This window comes from Glycine max, chromosome 20 (genome assembly GCF_000004515.6).
Source record: "Glycine max cultivar Williams 82 chromosome 20, Glycine_max_v4.0, whole genome shotgun sequence".
Taxonomy (NCBI): Eukaryota; Viridiplantae; Streptophyta; class Magnoliopsida; order Fabales; family Fabaceae; genus Glycine; species Glycine max.
The window spans coordinates 36,096,079-36,117,434 of NC_038256.2; the positions used below are offsets into that span (position 1 = coordinate 36,096,079).

Consider the following 21,356-nt stretch of genomic DNA (forward strand, 5'->3'; position numbering starts at 1 on the left):
GATGAATATGCTATGCCAGTAGCAGAAATGTTGGTAGATTCAGCAGCTGGCTTCGAATTTTTAAGCATGTTAGATGGTTATTCTGGTTATAACCAAATATTTATTGCTGAAAGTGATGTGTCAAAAACAGCATTTCGATGCCCTGGTGCTTTAGGCACTTATGAATGGGTAGTTATGCCCTTTGGGTTGAAAAATGCTGGGGCCACTTATCAAAGGGCCATGAATTCCATGTTTCATGATTTTATTGACACATTTATGCAAGTTTATATTGATGATATAATCATCAAATCCTCCTCAGAAGATAGCCATTTGGATTACCTTAGGCAATCTTTCGAACGAATGAGGAAACATGGATTAAAAATGAATCCATTAAAGTGTGCTTTTTGTGTGCATGCAGGAGATTTCCTTGGTTTTGTGGTGCATAAAAAAGGCATTGAGATAAATCAAAACAAGACAAAGGCTATTCTTGAGACGAAGCCTCCTTCGACCAAAAAACAGCTTCAGTCTTTGCTAGGAAAAATCAACTTCTTGAGGCGATTCATCTCGAATCTAAGTGGCAAAGCTCAAACTTTTTCGCCATTACTTCGACTCAAGAAAGATGAACCATTCAAATGGGATGAAGTGCATCAAAAGGCTTTCGATGAAATTAAAGAATATCTGATCAAGCCTCCTGTGTTAATGCCTCCTAGTCGAAACAAGACTATGAAGTTGTATATTGCTGCGTCTGACAAGACCATTGGTAGCATGTTGGCTCAGGAAGATGATGATGGCATAGAGCATGCAATTTATTATCTTAGTCGTGTACTAAATGATGCAGAAACTAGATATACTGCCATAGAAAAACTTTGTCTTTGTTTGTATTTCTCTTGTGCAAAACTTAAGCAATATATAAAGCCTGTTGATGTTTATGTATATTCTCATTATGATATTATTAAGCACATGTTGTCAAAACCTATTTTACACAGTAGAATTGGAAAATGGGCTTTAGCATTAACAGAATATTCTTTAACGTACAAGCCTTTGAAATCTGTTAAGGGTCAAATTGTGGCAGATTTTATTGTAGATCACTCAGTGATCGAAATGCCGCAAGACTATGTCGATACAGAGCCTTGGATTTTGTATTTCAATGGTTCGAAACACAAACATGGAACTGGAATTGGAGTTTTAATAATATCCCCAAATAAAGTTCCAACTAAATTCAAATATAAAATCAAAGGGCTTTGTTCTAATAATGAGGCTGAGTATGAGGCTCTAATTACAGGCCTTGAAATTTTAATTAGCTTGGGGGCAAGAAATGTTAACATAAGGGGTGATTCAGAATTAGTGTTGAGGCAATTAACACAAGAATATAAATGTGTTAATGAAAACTTAGCAAAATATTTTGTTATGGCAAGTTCTCTTCTGAATCATTTCGATTACATTAACATTGAGCATATACCTCGACAAGAAAACCAAGAAGCAAATGATTTAGCCCAAATAGCTTCAGGGTACAAAATGTCGAAGGAAAAGTTAACTCAGTTGATCGAAATAAAAGATAAACTGGTATTACTAGAGCCATTAGGCACTAAATTGCCAATGCCAAAACTTGTGGGGGCAAGTACACCACAAAATAATGAAGATGAAAGCATGGATGATCTCCAGGAAAAAATTCAAATTTTGGCCATTGACAATATGTTAGATAATGATTGGAGAAAGTCCATTGTTGAATATTTGGAAAATCCAATAGGTAATGTGGCTCGAAAGGTCAAATATAGGGCTTTAAATTACGTGGTTGTGGGAAATGATTTGTTTAAAAAGACTGCAGAAGGAGTGTTGCTAAAATGTCTAAGTGAATCAGAAGCATACTTGGCAGTTTCCCATGTTCACAGTGGGGCCTGTGGATCACATCAAGCAGGCCATAAAATGAAATGGCTTTTATTTTGACAAGGTTTGTATTGGCCTTCGATGTTAAAAGACTGCATAGAATTTGCTAAAGGCTGTCAGGAATGCCAAAAGCATGCAGGGATACAGCATGTACCTGCTAGTGAGTTACACTCCATAATCAAACCTTGGCCTTTCAGAGGATGGGCTTTGGACTTAATTGGTGAAATCAAGCCTGCTTCTTCTAAGAACCAGCGTTATATCATAGTTGGTGTTGATTACTTTACAAAATGGATCGAAGCAGTCCCTTTGCCAAATGTTGATCAGGAAGCAGTAATTAGTTTCATTCAAAATCATATTATTTATAGGTATGGTATTCCCGAAACAATTACCACTGATCAAGGTTCAGTTTTTACTGGACGAAAAATGCAAGAATTTGCCCAAAAAACTGGCTTTCGATTATTAACCTCAACACCATATTACGCGCAAGCAAATGGTCAGGTCGAAGCAGCCAATAAGATTGTAATTAACTTGATTAAAAAACACATTGCCCAAAAGCCAAGAAATTGGAATAAAACGTTAGATCAAGTTCTATGGGCATGTAGAAATTCTCCTAAGGAATCAACTAATACTACCCCATTTCGACTGACTTATGGGCATGATGCTGTACTTCCGGTCGAAATACATTTGCAATCAGCCAGGGTACAAAAACAAATGGACATTCCAATCGACCATTATTGGAAAATGATGTCAGATGAATTGGTTGATTTAGATGAGGAGAGATTAAGAGCATTAGAAGTTTTGACTAAACAAAAAGAAAGAGTTGCTAAGGCTTATAATAAGAAAGTGAAGTCAAAAATTTTTAATATTGGAGACTTAGTTTGGAAGGTTATCCTGCCCATGGATAGTAAGGATCGAGCCTTGGGCAAATGGTCCCCAAATTGGGAAGGACCGTTTAAAATAATTCAGATCTATTCGAATGGTGCTTATGAGTTGGAGGAGCTAACCCCTCAGAAACGTACTTTGAGTATGAATGGTAAGTATTTGAAAAAATATAAACCAACACTGCTCGAAGTTAAAATAAGCATAGAATAAGAGAAATACTGGAAACATAAAAATGGCGATAACAGTAAATTGCCACAAAAGGGCATTTGTCAATATTACATCAAAAAGTAGAATCGAAATACAAAATTCGAAATAAAGAAATCACAAGTTCTACAAATTCTTGACCAAATCCCCATACAGCTTTTTCAAGGAGGCCATCTCTTTAGTTAAGACCTGGTCAGCACTCTCCATAACCTTTGCCTCATCTGCTACAGCCTGAGATGCGCTAAAGGCCTTCAGGCCTTCCCTCCCTTTTTCATCAACCAGTTTCTGGATCGAGTTAGCGGCCTTCTCCTGGAGTTCCTTGCGTTTGGCCTGCTCTGTCACAATTTTCTGCCTTAGATCATCGACATGAAACAGCAGATCCGTAATAGTTGCTTCCCAGGAGGAGATGTTATCATCACAGTCTTTGATCTCAGAAGACCCTTCTTTTGCCTCTTTGGTGAGACGTTCGACTTCATGTTGAGCAGCTCGGGCTTTCTCGAGCAGAAGGGTATGTGCCTGTTTCTGGGCATCTAGTCTTGTGCCATTTTCGCGTTTTTTCTGCACAGCACTTGCAAACTGGTCAATGATGGCCTCGATTTGGATAACTTTGCCTAAAGTCTCATCAGAGGTAAGGGGGTTGTGCAATTTCTTCAAAAAGTTCAGGTGCCCAAAGGCAGCAGAGGGGTTCTCTTCAATGGATTTAAGCACATCTTTCCGTGCGTATTCCGTTGATAACTTCAAGAGCAGAGAATCTTGGCGTACTGAAGAGTTTATTTCAGCATCAGATGGGGTCGAAGCACCAGGAATCTTGTCACTTGAGGTGTTGGCTTGACTTGTGTTCAGCAGGAGTCGAAGGGCTGCAGCAGGGTCTTCATTTTGCATTTGAATGAATGTATCTTCTGCTATCCCTATGCTAGCGGAAAGTTTAGATGTTGAGGACACCGGGTAAATGTCTGAGCCTCCAGCTTCAGCCTCTTTTATGGCGTCTTCATCGAAAAAGTTTCCTTCAGATGAACTTTTCTGACTCGATTCATGAGGAATGGTATTATCTGACTGGTTCGGCTCATGATGGTCATCAACCTCTGCCCAACCATGAGGACTACTGGATCCAATGCCTTGACCTTCACCCCATTCCTCAACATTCACTGCATCCGCCTCAGGAGCGGGAGATGTTCGCGCACATGAGGGTATTTCTTCTGCAGAAACATTTTGTTGCACCTGATTCGAATTGTCATGGAAAAAGGTTAACAAATGGTTTCATATAAGCCATGATTAAAATTACATTAAGAGAATGATACCTCGACGGCAGGTTGTTCTTGTGGTGAGTCCGGTTGCTCGACAGGGTTGCCCATCTCAGCAATAGAAGGAGCAGCTTCTACCTCAGTGCCGTCAATATCGGTCGAAGGTGGTTGGACGTCAACAGGTTGATTGTCACCTTGTTCTTTTGAAGACTTGGTCTTTTTCTTTTTCTTCTTGGCTGGCTCACCACCCTCGACAGCCACAGAAGGTTCAGGCTCGACCTGCTTTACTTTCTTTTTCTTCTTAGGCATTTGAGCCTGGGAATTGCCTGCCTCTGTTTGGTCAGCAGATTTGGTCGAAGTCGTAGGTAACTTTCTTTTTCTTATAAGACTTCTCTCCTCTTCTTCCTGCATTACGAGGGTAAAGAAATGTCAGAATATAGACTTGAAAGAAAGCTATAATATTGACATTAGAAATAAAACTTGCATCTTTCTCTTCGTCTAATTCGACGCCCGCATGCTTCGAGCGTTTTGAAGTCATGGTAGTCTCAATGCTATCATCTTTCTTTTGACTCTGAAAAAATAAAGAAATATGAGGCAAGACGTTAAGATTAAAAGATAAGTTCGGAAGAGTTACCTTCTCTTCTTGTTTCCCTTCCTGGATTTTCACCCCAGTGGGTTTCTTGGGTCTCACGTCAGCTCGAGACGTTTCAGCACTCCTCTTCGTCATGGGTGCTTTGCCTGAAAGTAATAATATTAGAAAAGGCAAAAATACATATCAATTTAGAAAGTCAAAAGTAAGTTAGTACTTCGAGCTTGAAGGCTTGAGCGAATATTCTCGACCGTTGGTTGCGCAAAGCCACTCTCAAGCCTGGAGATCATGGTAGTAGTGTCTCCAACCGAACGAGTCGAATAATATTTTTCCCACCAGGTAATAAACCCCATGGTGCAGAAGTGGGAATGGTTGAACTCAAAAGGATGCAAGTCATAGTTTTCATCAAGAGAAATCTTCAAAAACTTCTTGAAGGTCTTTTCCGAAAGATTGGCCCCTCTTATGACGTCTTGAGGATCTTCGAACAAGCTTTTAGGACGAATTTGCGAGAGGCCAAATTGTCTTGAAACCAAATTAGGCTGGTATCCAACCAGGCCTAAATAGTTCGATTGAACACCTGTACGACAAGACAGGATCTGTGGATTCAAGTAAAATGACCATATTTCGTTCACCTCTTCTTCATTGTCCGGATCGACAGTAGGGAAATAGTCAGTGAACCAGGCTGGGCCAACCTCTCGACTAATGAATGGAGCATGTTGGGGAAGAAACTTGTCAAAGCTCAGGAAAATCCTCATATACTTTAGGAACAACTTTTGTGAGCTTGGATCCAAGGTCTTGGGCATTAATCGAAGTGCTCTCTGGCCTTCAATCGAGCGATTTGCAACTTCTTCAGCATAATCTTGTGGGATTATTAATCCCATTTCCTGTTCAAAAGTGGCATTAAGCCACAACTGGAGAAGCCACATAGGCCCAGACACTAAGAAGGAAGACCCATCCTTCGATTTCTTCAGATCATCGCATGCCTCACCAAGCGATTCGTATAGCACTGCTAACAAGAGGCGTCCAAATCCAAAGTTCTGACCTTCATGAATTTGTAATGCCATTGGAATAAATCTTTTGGCTACTTGCAAGGATTTCGTGCAGAAGACATAGTGAGATAGCCACAGGGTTAAGAAGGCTACGTGCTCTTCATCAGAGACCTCCTCTTCGACCGGTCCTTTGTGTTCAGCTATATATTTGGAAAAGGTGTTCTCCTTATATACTAGTTTGATATTATCACTAGAATTAGTGGGGTCGTAAGTTTCTCCGCTAGGCCTAAGGCCTATAAGGGCGGCCACATCTAAGAGAGTGGGGGTCATCATCCCACACTTAAACTGAAAGGTGTTGGTAGAAGATTCGAAGAAGTGCATAGCTGCTATCAGCATTTCTGGTCGATATTCAGGACCAGATCGAGAGAATTGTATCAAATCAAAGATACCATATGTCTTCCAGAAATCCTCATACGCTTGTTCGACTCGATCAAGCCAAGGCAGGTAATCCCTATGGGCTATTGACGGGGCGGATCGAAAGAATTTGTTGGGTTTGCTTAAACAATTAAAGTTGTAAGGCTCACTATCAAAAATCCTAGGTTCGCAAGTTTGGTAGCAGGGAAATACCTTATTCATTTTACTTGAAAGTGATGCTTTGTCTGGCAGTGGTCCACCAAAAGCGTAAACCGTTCTTTCCACTGCAAAAGGGATCATCACCTCTGATTCCCAGGTTTTTGTCTGTTCTGCGTCGCCATGTGGTTCTGGAACCACCTTTTCTCCATCATTCCTGATTGTAAAGTGTTGCCACTTCCCAGCAAACGGAACTGATTGTCCTTGCGACATCGTAAGAAATCTGAAAAGGGATGATTCTTGCGAAGGGTTTGGTAACTGGTAGAATCAGTGAGTAAAAGCTTGGATTCACGGAGAACAGTTGCAAAGTTCAGAGATACGGTGAGGTTGATGATGAAAGGAGTAACAAGCTGATATGAATATCTGAAAATAAGAAGGTTTCGCAGGAGGTAGTAGATACGAATTAGAAGAAGAAGGGTTTTGGAAGCAAAGAAGCTGAAGGGGTTTTTTCTAGAGTTCTTGGCGCTATTTATGGAGTTTCACTTTAAAAAGAAAAAACAATATAATAATAATCAATTGTCAAAAATCAATCAAATCAGATTTCCCTTCCGACTTCCCAGCGTGACACGTGTCCCACTCTGCCTAGAAAAGTGGAATTAATGATGGGTAGTGGGAGATCGAGGCGACGATTACACAGTAAACGTGCAATCATGACGCCATTTCAGGAAAACTGGTAGAAAAAGAAAAAAAAATGTCAACTTCTCATCTTCCTTCGATCTCGAATCGAAGCAGACATTTTTTGGGGGCAATTTGTTAGCCCATATTTTTTATGATCTAAAAATATGCTCTAAATACGCATTAGATGTCGTCTTGAATTTTGAAGCGCATTAAAGAGCAAGAATCTTGTCAGATTCTGTTGAATCGAAAAGAAAGAAGATTCTATTGGAAAGGATTCACAAGTTCAAGGAAGTATTTACAAAATACAAGGCTAAGACAAGAAAGAGGGCTTCGAACCATTGGGCGAATCGAGCTGGCGTAGGGTCGAATCGAAGTCAAGGCAACAAGATTTCTGGACTTAGCGCAATTTCTGACAAAACTTCACAAAATTAGTTCGACTTCGAGCAATATGGATAACCGTTCTAAGGAGCAGTTATGTGCATGCAAGGTGTACGTAGCAGGACACTTGGCATTAGGATAGTGTTCGACCGTTAGGGCAGTTTATTTTCGAATGTCTATATATAGCAGTTTTTTAGTCAGATTTCGGGGTCGCAAATCATTTCTACAAATCCTTATACACTCAAAGTACCCAGCGCAGAGAGAAACGAGTACGCAAGGAGAATGTATGATTGTGAACCATTTTAAGTTTCTGCAAACTTTACATTTCAAGTGCAATGCAATTTACGTTTCACTTTATAATTCCTGTCTTTTAAATGGTTCATTCGATCGAATGAACTCGCTGATCCTTTAAATTCTGCAATTTACTTTTCCCTTGTCAATTTACTTCCAGCATTTCGTTTCTTTCAAAGAACTTTACTTTCTGCAAATCTCAAACCAATGAATGTTTGTTGCAACGATGAACATTAAAGGCTTTACATTTAATGCAAACACACAAATGGCATGCTCCTGAGATTCACTAGTTGATCTCGCAAGCAACTAACTTAGACTAGCGATTGTTTACCAAATTTCAGCGTAAACAGGCACTAAGGAAGCCTACTCATTTCCAGGATTATGTGTGATCCTCCCACTCACCACAGACTATTCCTTTGCTCTGTCATTTAGCTAGAATAACAACCCAGATATTTTGCACCAATTCAATTATCACCATTACACGTTTCTGTTATTCTCATAACAGAATTTGTCATTTTGAAATGAGCCAATGATTGGCTTAGTTGATCCTCTGCAATGTTCTTATAAACACCATGGAATGGAATATAAGGAGCAAGGAAAATTATCGTTCAGCTTTTACCTTTACTTAGAGTAGCTTAGTTCCCTATCAGTGTGACTCAAAATAAAGGTATTCAACCATAACATGTCAAGCCTAAAGAATTTTGTGTAATGAAAATAAAAGTAAACAACCACTCTTATTCTTAGAGTTGCATTATATTGAAGTCAAACCAAAAACTAGCCAAAATAACCAAATACTAGTAGCCACCGTTCGAAATGGAGGTCCTACCAAAAAAAGTGAAACTCTGGGAAGGAGTCTACTAACAGTGCCAAATGAAAGTTTATAATACATTTGAAAAAAAAAAAACCTAGACAATGCTATCAAATACTAAATCATCAATTAATTATCGAGGATAAAAATTACTAGTAGACATCTCATTGATAGAGAATAGTACTGCAGAACCGTTGGTAGCGTGACTCAAACTTGATTCTTGTTGTATAACTATCTCTTGATCCATTCTACGTCTGTGTAAGAAAAATGCTGGTTGTTGTGGAGATGGCAATTCAAGTGAGTGGTTATTAAGATATGAAATAACCATTGTCATTGTAGGCCTATCATTTAAAATTTCTTGAACACATAATAAACCGATGTGAATGCATCTAAGGACTTCCATTTGTGAATATCTTTCTTTTATGTTTGAATCCAAGATGCTTAATGGTTCTTGTTCCTTCCATTGTCTCCAAACCTGTGATAGTTTATCAAAATTAATATGTATGTTTTTCTTAAAAGGAAAATTAATATGCATATTATAACATTTATATATATTAAAATCAATTTTGATTTATATTATATATATATAATTATTTAAAAATTCTAGATTATTATACTTACATAACCCATGAGGCCTTCTACACCATTGTGTGATTCATAAACATTCATACTCCTTTTTCCAGTAATAATCTCAAGAACCATGACACCAAAGCTAAACACATCTGATTTTTCAGAAAATTGTCCAAGCATTGCATACTCTGGTGACATATAGCCACTACAAAAATTAAAATTAGCATTCATCTTAAAACATATGTAAAAGTGAGATCAAGGAGAAAATATAGAGGCGAGAAAACTTACTATGTTTTGACAATTCTATTAATATTTTCACGCTCTTGATCCATTTCAACAATTCTAGTCATGTCAAAATCTGATATTTTAGGATTTATGTTTTCATCTAATAAAAATTACTAGGTTTAAAGTCACGGTGTATAACTTTAAGCCGAGAATATTCATGTAATTAAGAAATTTAAAATAAAAATATTTTTATTAAGAGAATAAAAATTATGTTGTTGATATTTTTTTATGTTTTTCTATAATATATATAATAAATATTTATTTCTTTTTGTTCTTTATCGAATATCTTAAGTATATTATTTAACAACATAAAAAAAAGCATTGAATGAAAATTTATACAACAGTAACTGCTTCACTCTAATGTAAATTTACATTTACGTTTAGATTATAAAAAGTTCAGTTTTTTCTTCAATTCTAATTATAAATATTTTTGCTTTATATTTTATTTTAAAATGTTTGTATAAAATATAGTGAAAGTTATATGGTATAGAGAAAGAAAGAAAAAGAGATAGAATTTGTTGTTACTAAATGTAAGTCTAAAAACTTACACTAAATATAAATCTAAACTATTAATACAAATGAATCCTACATTCTATAATATCTTACTAAAAAAAAGTTAGTCACGATATCTCCTATCTACCCATTTCTTTCTATATTTTTTTGACAGGTTAAATTTAAAAACAATACCATAGTTCTTAAGTATTATTGGTATTGTTTTTAAACTTGATTTATCAACAATACACAATTAACCGGATTCACATCTAAACTAATTCAAAATAAAAATTAAAAACAGCTAAAAAAAACTAAATACTGAATCAAATTGATTCTTTTAAAAAAAAAAATGAATGATTTTTTTCTCTGATTGATTTGATTCAGTTTGCAATTTATGTCTTTGAAATTAAATCAAACTAGGTTAACACTTATATTATGTTTTATATGTATATTATTTGAATTTTATAATGATTTTTAATACTATGTTTGAATTTATATAATATATATCATATTTTTTTTCAAATGGTTTTCGTAAGATGTATTTGGTTTAAAATTGATGAAAATTCAACAGATTTTTATTATAGAATATTTAATATATTAATAAATTTTGAAGATTATTATTAGTAATTTTGTAATGTAATTTAATTTTTCAATTGAAAATAAAATATATAAGATTTAATGAAATAATATTTTACTAGCAAAAATCCAACCGAACGAAATCATAAAATGTTGGCCGCGAGTTTGAATTATACACTCACAACGCAAGTTTATTCAACTTGAATAAATAATATAACACTGGGAGTGTAAAATATTGCCAAGCTCATACCAATTACCAAAGAAACGACCGAATGAATGTTTTTTATTTTCTACCATTGAATTTGATGCAGCCGTTTTTGACTGACCAAGCTCATACGAAATGTACATGTAGCTGAGTCAGAACCTAAGATCAAACAAGTTTAAAAGTCAATTTTAGTCGAGGCTCTAAGGCAGCAAACTCAGAATGTAGTAGTTACTATATAACAACCACTAAATCACTGCTACCATCACAATTTAGGAAGTAAAACACATGGAACCAGATTATTATAGTTATAAATTTGAAATACTGTAACATTTTAGTTCATCTTATAGTATTCTAGCTCACAAGTTACAAGTTACAAAGTCTCATAAGATAAATGGACAGGAGAGGTCGGAGGAGAAGACAAAAAGGGTTTAGGTGGAATTTGCAATAACTCAACTTTGCTTCCTAGCATTTCCAGCACTTTACTTATGGCTGGTCGAGTGGAAGGGTGGGTTTGTATGCACCATAAGCCCACTATTGTCATCTTTCTCACCAATTTGTCATCACTTTCATTTCTTATGTTCTGTAAACCAAGCTCTTCATTTGATTCAAGACAATTGTAAATCCAATCGGGAAAGTATATTTCACTCGAGCGATTTACTTCAGTCTTAATATTCTTTCTTCTTCCAGCCATTTCTAAGATCATCATCCCATAGCTGTACACATCTGACTTATGTGATACTGCACCGAAATTTCTGGAAAAAACTTCTGGGGCAATATAGCCTGCTGTTCCTCTGGCGCCAAATATTGATATCATACTTTCTTTTCTTGTGCAAATTTTGGCTAGTCCAAAATCAGAAATCTTGGGGTTGAAATTCTCATCCAACAGAATATTATGAGGTTTTATGTCAAAATGTAAAATTCTAGTATTGCAACCTTGATGCAGGTATTCCAGTCCTCGGGCAACACCAACTGCAATATGGTAGATCGTTTGACAGTCCAATTGACGATCCGTCTTTCCGACATTTTCTTCAAAGATAAACTTCTCAAGTGATCCATTAGACATAAACTCATAAACTAAAGCTCGTTTAGAACCTTCACAACAGAACCCCAAAAGATTAACAATGTTGATATGAGAAGTTCTGCTGATAGTTGCCACTTCATTGATGAAGTCCTCACCATTATCTTTCAATTCACTTAGGATCTTCACCGCAACATAACGTCCATCTGGTAATTTTCCTTTGTATACACTTCCGAATCCCCCTTGGCCTAATTTGTTTCTGAAGGAGTTGGTCACTTTCTTTATCTCAGAATAATCATACCGCTTAGTTTGAAGGGGTCCCTGTCTTTCCAAAAAGATCTTAATCTGTTGATTGGTCGGATTTTGCTTCTGCTTCCATCTTGTATGGTAGATCATTACCATTACCAGCAACAGAGCAATTGTAACAGCTGGAGAGGTTATTGGAATTAGAAAGATTATTATATAAGGATGAGAAAGTAATGCTATACAGATAAATAGAAAAAATATTGTTAAAAAAAGTAACACATTAGATTAAACACTTAAATATTGATTGGGATTGGGGGTGTGATGGAGTATATTTCCGTCTAAATACTGTGCATCCAATGATCAGAATAGCTGACAATATAACACTTAAACCTGCAATGTAGGGAGATTCCAACTTTTAAGATACGATACTTACACATCATAAATAGAACTCTCACTCTCTAGACATCTATTAAACAATATATATATATATATATATATATATATATATATATATATATATAACGCGCGTTACCTGTTACAAGTCCAAGTACAAGTACCAGCTTCAAAATTTTACTCTTATTCTTTGGTGCTGCAGATGAAGTTAAATGAAGAAATTTTTAAGTAAACAACAGAGGAATGATGTGTTAGGGACTTAGGGTCAGATTAGTCTGAAGAAGAAAATTATGCAGGCAAACTAATTCTAATTGCCATAATGGCAGTAACGTAAAGCAGTCAAGTTAGCACTCAGCAATCGACTTGACTCTTACCACTGAAGTGGCAGATAGAAAATAAGGATATGCTCAACGAACAGAATTTGAACATAATAATAATAATAAAATAAAAAAAGGCACACCCATGCCTAAGACGAGAAAATGATATATAATATGTATGATAGGTGATATGATGCGATAAAATAAGAAGAGAGAAATTAAAAGTGTTGACACTGTTTAAAATCATTGGATGTTCAAATATTATTTTCCTTTCACAAATTACTCATTCATAGAAGCAACTAATAGTTGCCTTAAGGATGATTTGCATCCAGGTCTATAAGACACTCATCCGGTTATCCAAACACGTAAGGAAACATTCGAATGGAATGGATTAAGGAATAAATGAGAAATTTATGTGAAGCGTACCTTCTTTACAGTAGAACTTTTGATTGGCGTCAAGCCGACATTGGCCTCCCCTGTGATTATAGCACTGGTCACAATCATTAGATAATACTACTTGAAGAACCATCTCAGCAGATACAAACGACAGAATGTCATTGGTATCAGTCAAGTCTTTTGTTGATATCTGAATAACTGAGCAGGATGAGAAAAGGCTATGCGCCTCCTTACTATTAGGAGTGGGAAGGCTGTCATAATATATATCATAATCATATTCAGGGCACGGGTGATTAAAATAATGTGTTGGCGGTTTCATTTTGAGGCTTTGTTTGCATTTGAACAGTGTTACATTGAATTTTATGTGAATAGAATACAAAGAAGAAAAAGGGGAAGGAAGACTATAATTATTCTTCAAAGTGCCACAAGGGTTTTGTTGTAAACGCTTGTGAAAATCTTCATCCAAAATTGAAATCGCATTCTGCTGAGCCACGCCTATAAGCACTATGCCTTTTCCATTTAGCTCGAGCTGGATCATTTTTCTGTGTTGATGAGGATTATCACAATCATGTATGGCTAGCAAGCCACAGTCAGGTTTTTCTGCCTTGGTGAAAGGGTAATGGAAAGTTCCAAGATTACCACAAGTAAAGGAGTGTGGACAATCTTGGTGCCCATTTCCATAACCAGCGGAGAGAATGAGTACAAGGTGACAAAACAAGAGGAAGCAGAACAAATCAACTATAGCCATACCAAATTCCCATTAATTTTAGGAACAAGTAATGAACTCTCTTAATAATAACCGAATTTTCTTTTAATGAAATATAGTTGATCTGTTGACGTTATGGTTAGTGTTCTTAAACTTACACATTTACACCAGCGTCACAATATATACATGTCATGTATCAACCCATCTAAAGCAACGTCTTTGATTCGCAAATTGACTTGGAAAATGAGCTAGGAAGACTTGGAGAAAAAATAGATGTGTGGATACAAACATCTTATTGTCTTCATCATTACATCAATGAAGCCTGACCCACAACGTTTTCCGTTCAATTTCTTCTATTGACTATACAGCATATTGCCCCAAAGACAGGACGGGAATGGACTCTTCCAAAATCCACACGTTTGCCAATTTACAGTACACTTGTCAACAAGTTAACAATGCACGTGTCCAGCTGGAACAAGTGATCACGCGCTAAGTCGCAGGATGCGCTCTTAGTGCGCTTACTCGTGACAAATGTCTTTTAATGTGGCTTCTTGCACTTATCGACTTGCTTGGATTAAGCGGTTCTAACTCGTTAAGCGAGGAGTTCGCGCTAAGTGCAATAATTCAGTTCTTCAATCATCTTTCATGCCTTAGCTACATCTCTACACAAAATACAATCAAAATTACTATAAAATTATTAACTTTAGCATCGTCTACATAAAAACTCAGAAGAAGCTAAGTTCCTTGTTGTTTTAACACAAAATAAGCAATAAAAGAGAAGAAAATGAGTTAATTGTTACGTGATTTCAGTATACAAATGACCATGTATAAAACCTATATCAATGTGCTTCTAAGTATGATTGTGATGCTCTTATTGAAGTAAATAAAAAGAAACACCAAGATAGAATAATGAAGTTTATGCTTGGTCTCAATGATCAATACAATCATATTAGAGCAGACATACTCATTGTGGATCCCTTGCCATTGATTAACAAAGTTTTCTCTTATATGACAACCGGAAAGGCAATTTGTAAGTTCTAATGCACTTAGCAATCTGAGTTTGGTCAATGATGCTACTAATACAAGATTATCTAATTCTTGTAGCTATTGTGGTAGAGATAATCACACAATAGAAACATGTTATAGGAAAAATAGTTTTCCACCTAACTTCTTCTCCAATAGAGGAGGTAGAGGCTTTGGTAGAGGGAAAGATAGGAAGTAAATCAATGTTTAACGTATTTCTCGTGTTATTTGATTGATTTGGATGAGTTAAGGTATTGGTTGAATTAGCCATAAGTAATTTTCTTGTTATGTATGTTAAGTAATGTGGAGTTTTATTGACTTAAATTAAAATTATAAGATTTTAAGTTTAACCTAAACTTGTTCGAATAAAAGAATAAAGAATAAAGGATGAGAATCCCAGAATTGTTTAATTAATTTGATAACTACTCTTATTAAAAATAGATTTTTGATTTTCTAAAATTAAAATACTTGTTTGATTAAACTTGTTTACTTCTCAGCTCCGGAGGTATACTGGGGAGCTTTTTGAGATTTTGTCTGGCTTCTCAACTCTTTATCAATAGTGAGTGGCCAAGACAATAAAGATTGTAGCTCGATCTTCATCTTTATGTGACGTGGCTGGAATTGTTGTTTCTAAATACATAATATGAATAATGAATAAAACAATTTACCATTAAAACATCAAATATTGATATTGATAGAGAAAATAACATTAAGGGGGGAAATTGCTACTTCCGGGAATATACTCACAGAATTAAATAATAAAAGAAGGGGATGTCAACATCAATCATTAGCTTTGATAAATTTTGTGGAAAAATCAGATAAGCATACAGCTTCTTCTTCTGTTAAGTAAGCATCTACTCATGCAAATGATTTAATTAGAAAAAATATCAAAAAACAAATTATAATAATATTCTTTTGAAGTTTATTCTAATTACACATGTATCTCCCTCGTCCCCTCATTTTTTATCTGACAAAAAATTCCATAACTTTTCTATTAAGATTACACTCGCACCCCTCTCACTCAAAAAATGTTAGCTCCGTAATTGCACTTTTGGTCCGCCAAAATTTTCCGTTCAAATACACCATAATTACACTTTTGGTCCGCGAAATATAGTGGGGTGTTTTTTATTCTCATATTTTTAAAATACATAATTTTAGTTCATTTGTTAAAGTTCAATTTTTAACAGAGATGTTAATAATATGGAACCATACAAATACAACGGATGTGCTGATATAAAGTTGGAATCTTGAAGGATGTGTTAACTTAGGTTCCAATTTTTACTTGCTCAATTTTAGATCCCTTACTCTTTAAATTGTGAAATTTTGGTTCCATAGTTTTCAAACATTCAACATTTAGAAAATCCAGAACAACGTTTATTTTTCAGGCTTGAATCCATGATAACAAAAGTGTGTATAAACAAGAAAACAATACGCACGAACACGTGTTGGTTTATAAGTGATGAAAATAATCAGTTCTCAGAAGGATACGTAGTGTGAGATGTGTAAGTGTTGTGATCCGAGGGTCTTGGGGGAGATCTGGGAGGTGAAGAGAGATAAGGTTTTGGTGGTATTTGCAAGGACTCCATGCTTCCTTCCATCATATCTACCACTCTACTCATTGCTGGCCTATTTGACGGGTCTGTTTGAATGCACCATAAGCTCACTATAACCAACTTTCGTACCATTTCTTTATCACTTTCATTTTTTATGCTTCGCAATCTAGGCTCCTGATTCAGTTCAAGACGCTTGTAAACCCAGTGTGGAAAATATATTTCACTTGAACATTCAACTTCAACATTGTTATTCACCCTTTCCCCAACCATTTCCAAAACCATCATTCCATAGCTGTACACATCAGATTTATGTGACACTTCTCCGAAGTTTCTTGAGAATACCTCAGGAGCAATGTATCCCGCTGTTCCTCTGGTTCCCAATAAGGACACAATACTCTCTTTCTTTGGACATATTTTAGCTAGTCCAAAATCGGAAATCTTTGGACAGAAATCCTCATCTAGCAATATATTGTGAGGTTTGATGTCAAAATGCAAGATTTTAGTATTGCAACCCCTGTGCAAATACTCCAATCCTCGAGCAACGCCGATTGCAATATTGTAGATGGTTTTGCAACTCAATTGAAGATTGAGCTTGAGTGGATCCTTGTCTTCATATATGAACTTCTCAAGTGACCCATTAGGCATGTACTTATATATCAGAGCTCTTTTAGAACCTTCCAGACAGAATCCCAGTAAACTAACAATGTTAACATGGGAAGTGACACTTATGCTAGCAACTTCATTGATAAATTCCTCACCGTTACCTATGGAGTCGCTTAAAACTTTTACTGCCACAAGGCTTCCATCTTGTAACTTCCCCTTATATACACTACCATATCCTCCGTGACCCAATTTGTATCTGAAGGAGTTGGTGGCCTTCTTTATCTCTGAATAACTGTATCTTTTGGCTGCAAGGTGACCGTGGGTGTTCAGAAACATCTCAATTATTTGGTGGGTGGGATTTTTCTTCTTGTAAAAGCGTCTTCTAATGCACCAAATCAAAAATATCATAGCTCCTAGTGCTCCACCGGCAGATGCAACTACGTTGTTTATAATTGAAGACAAGAAGTAATGCCGTGCAGCATAAGTACTTTTGAATACACACCTATTAATTGTACATCATAGTACCAAACTACCCATTTGTCTTTCGATTTTTGTGAGAATAGAAAATAAGGTAAATAGTAGGGATGAAGGGAGAAATTGGGAGATATAGAAAATAAATTTAACACATTTTTTAATTGATTAAAATTTATTAAAAATGAAATTCATTACATCATAGACTTAAATTTATTTTTAATTTCTATAATATTGTATAATTTTGATCTTTCACAATTATTGTACATTTAATTTTTATATTTGTAAAATTTAGTAATTTTGACATATTAATTGAAATATGATAATGACTGATGATATGATATTAATAATGTGTTAACTTGATATATTAATATTTACATTTATGTATAATATTTTATTAATGTCATGTCAGTATTTGACATATCAATGGCACATTATTACTATTATATCATATCATCAATTTGCATGAAAACGAAAATTTACTAACAAATTAATGATCAACCAAAATTTCTAAACTTTGAAAATGTGAGGATTATATGTTTAATAAATTTTTTTAGAAACTAAAATAGCACGATGATAAAATTATAGGGTTAAAACTGAATTTATGCATTAGAAACACTAAAACTTATTACAAAGTGCTAAAAAGTGTGCTGGAAACTGTAATAACATTTATTGAAAAATTACACTTGAGGACTGAAGCCTGAAGGGTCTCTGCTCTTTCTAACAATGCCCGAAAGTGTATTAACAATATAAGCAAGGAAATATGCTTTCCCCAGTTAGTCTGAGTACAATTAAATTAAAAATATTTTTCAAAAACTGATTTTTAGAAAATAGAAGTGGTAAAAAATTGTAAAATCACAAGGAAGAACATGAATAAAAAAAAATACATAGAAAAACAAACCAACTTTAAGATGATAATTTTGAAAATAACTTTTAAAAACTATCTTATCTAACAAGTTCTTTTCTTCCTTTGTTAACACATAAAACATTTTTCAAAATTAAGAAACAAACAGACCTATGAATAAATATCTTTTTCATTATTGTTTTAAAACAATAAGACATATGAATAAATTATTTAGAGATTAAATGTATAAGATAAATTTTTATGTAAAAGTTTAGCTAAGTTGAGTAGTAGTGGATGTGAAGATCAAAACATGTATCAAGGCTTAAATAATTTATTCACATAGGTACTTATAAATTATCTATCAATAGATCTTTACTTCGGCAATGGATTATCTTTACATCGGCAACATATTATCTATCAATCGATCTTTACATCAATAACCATTTGAAAATCTATCTAAGTTTTACGTCTCTTAAAATTTATTTTTAGCATATTTACATTTGTATCGACTCAAAGATTAAAAATGTTTAATTTTTTTTTTAGAGTAACATTTTATCCTGAAAACATTACTGGTAAGACGTATTTTTATATGCACAAAAATGTGAAGAAAATATTTTTTTACCGGTAATAAAGAAGAATTAAAAATAAAAGATAGAAGTATTTAAAACTTTTAAATTTGAAATTTTTTAAAAATTAATCTTGACGAATATTAGCATAAATTGTTTTAATGAAATTAGTATAGATGTTATGTATTTTAAAACTTAAGACTGAAATTTATAATATCATTAGATTAGATAAGGGTAAATGAGATTTAGTACATACTTGCTGCTATAAGAAGAGTCGATTTATTTCCTGCAAAATTGAAAATAAAAAAAATTAAAAAACATATGCAAATATTTCTTACCACAACAAATGAGCGAAGTGGGTCAAAATCACGAGAAAACTTGACCCAACACATGTTCGAACCTGATTGGGTTGATAAAGTTCAACCCACCTCCACCACAAGAAAAAATGGACCCAATCCACTTAGAATCGACTCAGCCAAATTGGATTGATCTGGCTACCCACGTTGACTCAAGGTGATTAGTATGTATTTTCTCAATAAAAAATTAACCCAGGAATGCCCCTTTCTTCTTCGTTTATTATGTTTCTGTTGTTGAAGCTTCAACTAATTAAAACCCCATTGCTGAAATCTTTAAAAAAAAAAAATACACATCATATAAAGTATAAACCCCTTGGTATATACATGAAAATGAAACCACACTCCATCAATACTTATTGTTGTTTTCTATCATTCTATTCCTATACCATCATATCATTTCTGATACTCTCTGTATAGTATACTTTGGTGTATAAAATTTAATTTTTTTCCCGTGTTAATATTCCAAATTATTGTTCAAATAGCATATTATGTAATGTAATATAGGCCGGACACGTACGTACGTACCTTTGTAACAATAAAACTTTTGGGTGTTGTCAAGCCGACATTGGCCTCCATGAGCATAGATACAAGTAGAACAATCCGGAGATAATTCTATTTCGACGGCGATATTATCAGTTATGAACTCGAAAGGGTCACTGGAATATAGATGGCCATGGCGATCCAGTAGCTGCAAGCAGGTTGGAATCAGAAGCATCGAACATCCATTGTGATGACTGTACCCGGAGCCGGAGGGGTTGGGGTCCACCATTGAATAGAGTGTTTCATTTTTGCAAAGTGTGTTGTTAGAAACAGATTTTTTTGGCGGATGACCGAGGGTGTGGTTGCATCTGAGTATCTCTAGGTAATGCTTTAAACGAGAAGCCTTAAGCAAAGGGGAGCTGACTGTGAACGTAGAGCTGTAGCTGAAGGTGTCGCAACTTCTTTGTAGCAACAAGTCGTGCAGTTTATCGTCTTTTATGGTAATCGTAAACTGGTCGAGCCCGACAACATCAAACCATGTATTGTTACATTTTATGGTTTTTTTGGCCCCTGGTTCCTTGTCATCACAGCCATGTATCACCAATATGCCACAGTCTTGGTGAAGTGTGTTAGTGAAAGGAAAAGTGATGCTACCCAGATCGCCGCAGTTGATTAAAGACGGACAAGTCTCACCCGATACCACTCCTACAAGGCATGCCAACAAAGCAACGCCAAACACATCAAGTGCAACCATCTTAATTGCTTCTCTAGAATACTACAGAAGCTAATCAATAATAAGTCTTATGGACTCAAAGAAAAGTCAAAACCAAAAAGCTGAAACAGAGACCACCATGGAAATGTTAGGAAGAGACAAGTAAAACAAACGAACTAATCGAATTAATGAATTTCTTATTTTCTACCATTAAATTTTATGCAACCGTTTTTGGCTGACCAAGCTCGTACGGAATTTACATGTAGCTGAAATCAAACAAGTTTAAAAGTCGATTTTAGTCAAGGCTCTCATGCAGCAAACTCAGAATGTAGTAGTTACTATATAACAACCAGTAAATCACTGTCACCATCACAATTTAGGAAGTAAAACCCATGGAACCAGATTATTATAGTTATAAATTTGAAATACTGCAACATTTAGTTCATCATATAGTATTTTTTTTTTGGGGGGGGGGGGGGAATTGTTAGCCTCTTTTTATAAATTTTAACCCATTTTGTCTCTAAATAAATAAACTTTAGAATGAAAGATGTTATATATCTGTTTTATTTTCTAAATTTGTAGTATGATTTTTATTTATTTTCTTATGCTTATTTTGTTTTTATTTTTTTAGGAAATAAAAGATAGGCTAAAAAAACCTTTTAGAACTCTGGACTTCTCCCTCCAGTGCAAGTTATCTGCCCATGAATAAAAAAGTGGAAAAAGAAAAGATTATGAACTTGTTTGTTTAAATTTAAAACTTTTTGGTTAATTTCAAAAATTGTTGTCTATAACAATTTTACACTACTTACCAAATAATTTTTTTCTCAAAATCTGAAAATGATTTCCTAAACAAGTATTTTAAAAAAACAAAAAATAAAAAATAACTCAAAAATAATTTCTCATTTTGTTATAACATACAGACGAGTTGGAACTGTTTTCTTGGAAAGACGTCATTTTTCGTGCGTGATTGCTCAAAGAAGACAAAAGAGTGGAAAAGGGTGTTTGGATATCTATACTACTAATGTGTGGACACAAGCACGCTTACGGGGGC

General features: G+C 34.9%; 3 protein-coding genes across 4 annotated transcripts; 1 reads left to right on the top strand and 2 right to left on the bottom strand.

Moving 5' to 3' along the window:
• Positions 1-1,944: 1,944 nt before the first annotated feature.
• LOC106797694 (protein NYNRIN-like) lies at positions 1,945-2,955 on the top strand. Its single transcript, XM_014772537.1, has one exon. It carries the CDS (start codon positions 1,945-1,947, stop codon positions 2,953-2,955), a length of 1,011 nt encoding a protein of 336 aa, XP_014628023.1.
• Positions 2,956-10,822: 7,867 nt separating this feature from the next.
• On the bottom strand, positions 10,823-13,853 carry LOC100785450 (LEAF RUST 10 DISEASE-RESISTANCE LOCUS RECEPTOR-LIKE PROTEIN KINASE-like 2.4). 2 transcript variants are annotated; one of them, XM_006605852.4, is made up of 3 exons: positions 13,022-13,853; positions 12,418-12,474; positions 10,823-12,067 (listed from the first exon to the last, which is right to left on the bottom strand). In XM_006605852.4, the coding sequence occupies exons 1-3, from the start codon at positions 13,737-13,739 to the stop codon at positions 10,992-10,994; spliced, it is 1,851 nt and encodes a 616-aa protein (XP_006605915.1). In that variant the 5' UTR covers positions 13,740-13,853; the 3' UTR covers positions 10,823-10,991. The 2 variants fall into 2 exon arrangements, with proteins under 2 accessions (XP_006605915.1, XP_006605916.1); XM_006605853.4 differs by lacking the exon at positions 12,418-12,474 and having other exon boundaries at positions 13,022-13,841.
• A 2,216-nt stretch (positions 13,854-16,069) lies between these two features.
• On the bottom strand, positions 16,070-20,725 carry LOC100785979 (LEAF RUST 10 DISEASE-RESISTANCE LOCUS RECEPTOR-LIKE PROTEIN KINASE-like 2.1). Its single transcript, XM_041013244.1, has 4 exons — positions 20,514-20,725; positions 19,639-20,427; positions 19,014-19,043; positions 16,070-17,313 (listed from the first exon to the last, which is right to left on the bottom strand). The coding sequence occupies exons 2-4, from the start codon at positions 20,345-20,347 to the stop codon at positions 16,190-16,192; spliced, it is 1,863 nt and encodes a 620-aa protein (XP_040869178.1). The 5' UTR covers positions 20,348-20,427; positions 20,514-20,725; the 3' UTR covers positions 16,070-16,189.
• Positions 20,726-21,356: the final 631 nt, after the last annotated feature.